At 37.5% G+C, this 5,191-nt stretch overlaps 1 protein-coding gene across 1 annotated transcript; it reads right to left on the bottom strand.

Annotated features, from left to right (window-relative positions):
• Positions 1-4,173: 4,173 nt before the first annotated feature.
• On the bottom strand, positions 4,174-4,659 carry SCP2D1 (SCP2 sterol binding domain containing 1). Its single transcript, XM_044660738.1, has one exon. The coding sequence runs from the start codon at positions 4,657-4,659 to the stop codon at positions 4,174-4,176; it is 486 nt and encodes a 161-aa protein (XP_044516673.1).
• Positions 4,660-5,191: the final 532 nt, after the last annotated feature.

Genomic DNA, 5,191 nt, shown 5'->3' with positions numbered 1-5,191 from the left:
TCATGGAAGCATGACCATGAGCTTGGACAGACTTTGAGAGATAATGAAGGATAGAAGGGACTGGTGTGTTATAGTCCAAGGTGTCACAAAGAGTCAAACACAACTGAACAACTCAACAACAACAATGAAAGTTACAGTTCAGCAAGGAAGTTAACTGTCTTTGTCATGTTGAAAAGTGTTGCTAGCTCCAGAAGCCAGCAAATGGACTCATTGTCTTTGGGGGCAGCTGCACCCTGGTTATGGAGTAACTTGGGTTTCCTGGATGAGAGCTCATCAACCATGGCCACACAATAAATAGGGATTTATTAAGTACTTCTGTTTAACAGGCATTGTGCCAGGTATTGGTGGATAAAGTCCTGGACCTGGAGACAGAAAGATTTATTTTCCTAAATTCAAATCTGCTTTCAGATACTTCCTAGTTGCATGAACCTGGGCAAGTCACTTAACTCTGTTTGCTTCAGTTTCCTCATCTGTAAAATGAGCTGGAGAAGGGATTGGCAAAACTTTACTTCAGGACCTTTGCCAAGAAAACTCCAAATAGCATCTCAAAGAATTGGACTCAACTGAAAAATAACTGAACAACCACCTATCTTCCCATTATGTGACCAAAGAATTTAAGCTTCGGCTTCAGTATTTGTCCTTCTAAAGAATAGTCATGAGCAAACCTTTTAAAGAGGGGGCCAAAGTAAAGAAAATGCTCATCCGTCAGTCTTTTTCTAAGACAACTCTTTCATTGTATCCTACTCTTGGTATTTGTCAGATTAGGAATAATGTCACACAGCAGGATAGAACATTTCAGGGGGGCACATCTAGCCCACTGGTCGTAGTTTGCCCATTACTGGTCTAAACTAATTTCTTTTACTCTCTGGTTTGATCTCCTTGCTGTTCAAAGGACTCTCAAAAGTCTTCTCCAGTACCATAATTCAAAAGCATTGATTCTATGGAACTCAACTTTCCTTAGAGCCATACATTGCTACTGGAAAACCATAGCTTTGGCAATATGTATTTTTCATTTGGGCCTCTCTTATATGTTAAAGTGTCCAGTGAAAAATGTTAACACATCCTCTGCCCCATCGATGCAATGTAGAAGGCAGTGAGACAGTATGTGGGAGTAGGATCCAAGCTCAAGTTCCAACTTTGTCTCTTAAACTACCTGTGCGACCTTAGGGCAAATCAGTTCATCTCTATGGCTCTGGGGTCCCTCATCTATAAAATGAGAATTAGACTAACTGGCCTCAAGGTCCAAAATCTGGTCTAAAAACTACTTAAGTTACCTTTGAGGAGCTTCAAGTTTCCTTATCAGTAATTGGAACCGTATGGTTTTGCAATACTTACTGCTAAGTTTAGGATGGAGAGAAATGTGTGAACCACTTTTTCAAAACCTCTTACAGTGTAAGTACTATACCCATCCACCATTTTCTGAAGTTAGAAACAAATCCTGTTTGGTGTGCATTCTCCATCTCAGCCTAGGCTTCTGGATTTAGTCATGACTAACATGCCCCAAAGTTCCTATGTGTTGCCTAAGTTCTAATTCAAGAAAATGGTCCATTTTTCACTGAAGATCTGTTTAAAGAACTATAAGATCATAGATCTAGAGATGGGAGGATCTTAGGATCATTTAATCTAACCTTCTCATTTGATAAATAAGGAATCTGAGGTCCAAAGAAATGATTTGCTCAATTACACAAGTAGATTGTGACAGAACTGGGATTCAAGCTGAGGTCCCAGGACTCCCAGTTCAATGCCATCTCCACTGAGCTGCACTGCCTCCCACATTGCATTGAAGTCCAAAGAAGTTAACATTTTTCACTGGACATGTCCCTGTAAATGTGAGGGAGACCTGAATGAATAGGACAATGAAGTTACAGATCAATGAGAAAGCCAACTCTCTTTGGTCATGTTGAAAAGTATATCCTGCCCAGAAGCCAACAGGCAAATAAATGGCTCATTGTCCTTAGGGGCAGCCCCACCCTGATTATGAGGTAATCTCATTTCCTAGACAACAACCTTTAAGATTCTGAACATTCATTATTCCATTTTCCCTTGCTCAGAATCAATATTATCTTTTGATCTCTTCACTTCACAGATTATATGTCCTTTTTCACCAGGTCTCAGACATCTGGTTGATCCTGAGACTAGCACTACACTCTCAAAAGTTCTCTTAATCTCTCAACCTCCCATCCTGGCCCTTAAGAAATTCTAGAATTTCTCAAACTCTAGTATGCCTCCAGTGCATAAGATTAGTCCTGAGGCTAGATGATCTTTTTCATGTTCTTAATTTATGGAAGCGTGTTATGGAGTCAAACATGCAGTATGGACTTCCATACCCTCTATTTGTCATCCCAGGTTTGCTCTAGCATTTCTCATTATGTCCAGCAGATTTCTATTTTTACTGAGCTCTCTCCAAATGTGATCTCTTCATTTCACAGGTGGGAAAATGTAATTTTGATAGCACTGGTCAGTTTGTTCTGATATATGGTGCCTTTTTCTAAGGAAAAGCTAATTAACTTCAGCAGATTTAGAATTTAAGGAAGGTTCTAAATTAAATAAAAATTTTCAAATCACAAAAAAAAAAACTTCTCTACTAGCAGCAATGCAATAATCCAAGACAATGATGAGGGACTTATACGAATGCTATTCACATCCAGAGAAAGAACTGTGGAATTCAAACACAGCAGAAAAACGACTGCTTGATCACATGGGTTCATGGGGATATGATTGGGGATGTAGACTCAATGATCATCCTAGTGCAAATATTAATAATATGCAAATAGGTCTTGATCAATGCCACATGTAAAACCCAATGGAATTGCTCATTGGCTACAGGAGGGGGTGGGAGGAGGGAAGGGAAAGAACATGAATCATATAACAATGAAAAAAATATTCTAAATTAATTAATTAAATGAATTTTTTCAAAGGACAAAAAAAAAAGAATTTAAAGAAGGATTTAGAGGACAGTCATCCCCTCAAGCAAGAAGGGATTGGAAAACAAGACCCAAGGGATTTTAAATGTTAAGGACACTGGGTAAAAGAAGACCAAAGAATTCCTACAGATTGAACCATAGGGTTAGAGTATTGATGAAACCTGAATACCAGAACCATGATGTATGTATAAGGTATAGAATATGTACCTGCTAGATGTTCTCTACAAACAGACATTTGTGCATATTGACCTCAGAGGTGACTTCTGGGATTTCTAATAGGTAAATCTACCACTACTCATACTCATATATTAAAGCTTAAAAGTGATTCTACAGAAGGTGGCAAACTATTTCCAAACTTCACAAGAAAAAACTAAGGCATTATAGTGGGAGGGTTGTACAGGTGTTACATCAGATATAAAAATAATCGTTGACAGATTTGAAACATATGGATGGATTACTGAAAGAATCTATGGAACCAGTTTCTCTGAAAGTTTTTAAGATGGAATAAAATTTTATCATCTGTTAAGAATGGTTTAGATAAAGTCATTATAGGAGACAAGGGAACTTTCTTTACCTTTCAATAGCCCTTCTAAATCATGAACCCATAATTAAATGAATCTCTACTGCCTAAATTTCCCACTAGTTGTACACTTGTCTCCTTTGGAATCTGCATTAACTAGGCTAGAATTCATTACATATTAAAGAGTCCTTATTCCTACTTTCTCATCTGTTAATATGAATTTGGGGGAATCCTTTTTAGTTTTGAACTGCCTATGATATTTTCCAAAGTTACTGAGTCAAAACCAGTTATTCCCCAATTTTTCTAAGACTCTTTTCCCATAAAAGACAAAACTTTTAAAAATATTTTAAGTACAAATTTTCAGGAAATTGATAATTAGAATATAAATTTATATTATTATGATTAGCCATTTCCATATTAAAATGTTTGTATGTTTTTCTTTTAAAAAACATACAAATTCTATATTGTCAAATTTTATGCCACTGAATGTAATTTAGGTGTGACAGCAGAATGGAAAAAGAGACCAGATTTAAGGCCATTCACTCCAAGACAGTTTACTGCACTAGGAACACATTCGTGGCAAATTACACATCAGCAGGTCAAAACTCGTATAGGAAGAATTTGAGTAAAAATATTGGATTTTTTTTTTTAATCTTCAGTTCGAGCACTTTCTGTGCGGTTAGGAAATTTAAGAGATGGTCTTGGTCACTCCTCTGGTCTTTTCCTCTTTTAGAATTTAGCACAGTCTTTGAAAATCTTTTCCAGCTTCTGCCCCAGCATCACTTTGCCACTCACTTTCAGCTTGCCAGCAAAGAAAGCCCTTTGAGGATTGGTTTTGCCCAGCACCAGCTCCATAAAGATATGGTCAGGAATTGTAAACACAGTGTCAGCTGGGCTCCTTGCTGATCCTGAGTAGACTTCTCCAGATCCATTCTTCAAATCAACCGTCCACTGGACAATGGTCTTCCCGTCTTTAGTTATATCCAACTGAAATATAGCATTGACTTTTTTGACCAGTTGGCTGCCCACTTCTTTGACCCGACGGCTGATTTCTTCAAATATTAAGTTGCTCCGGATTTCAGTTACTTGAATGGATTTGGGTGTTGAAGGGTCCGGACCTGAGTTTAGCTCCACATATTGTCCAGTTCCAGAGACTCCTTCAGCTACTTTGATCTTAGGCTGATGGTGGCTTCTCTTTCTTTCCTTCTTCCACATCCTTCTTTGCAGATGCTCCTGAATTTCTGGTTTGGTTTCTAACCAGCCTTGACCAAAGTACTGCTGCCAGGCCCCATTGTGACATCAAAAGTCATTCATATATTGTAATTTGGTCCCTGTGTACTGAAATCCTATTGGCTAAGTGAACGTCTAAAAAAATACTGCCTGGGAAGCAAATACCCAAGTAATTGTGAAGCAAATACATGGCCTAAACTCCTCAGGACTGTCTGATATCATTGAAGCCACTAGATTATAATTTTTATATTTTGTCTGAGCCCCTATGATTGTTATATGGATTTATAGAATTTTCTTTTATTGTTATTAGTTTATCTGTTATTAGTGCTGATAATAATAAAGGAAAATTATATAATAATAATTAGTAGTAATAACTGGCAGTCTGAATTTTTCAAAAGACTGTATATACATTGTCATCCTCATTCAATTCTCACAACAATCCTGGAAAGTAGATACAAGTTGTCCCCATTTTACAAATGAGGAAGCTGAAGCTTATAGGGAAGTTAAGTGACTTCTC

This window comes from Gracilinanus agilis, chromosome 2 (assembly GCF_016433145.1).
Source record: "Gracilinanus agilis isolate LMUSP501 chromosome 2, AgileGrace, whole genome shotgun sequence".
In the NCBI taxonomy this organism is placed as follows: Eukaryota; Metazoa; Chordata; class Mammalia; order Didelphimorphia; family Didelphidae; genus Gracilinanus; species Gracilinanus agilis.
Note: the sequence above shows the minus strand (reverse complement) of the source record. Positions and strands in the feature narration are given on the sequence as shown.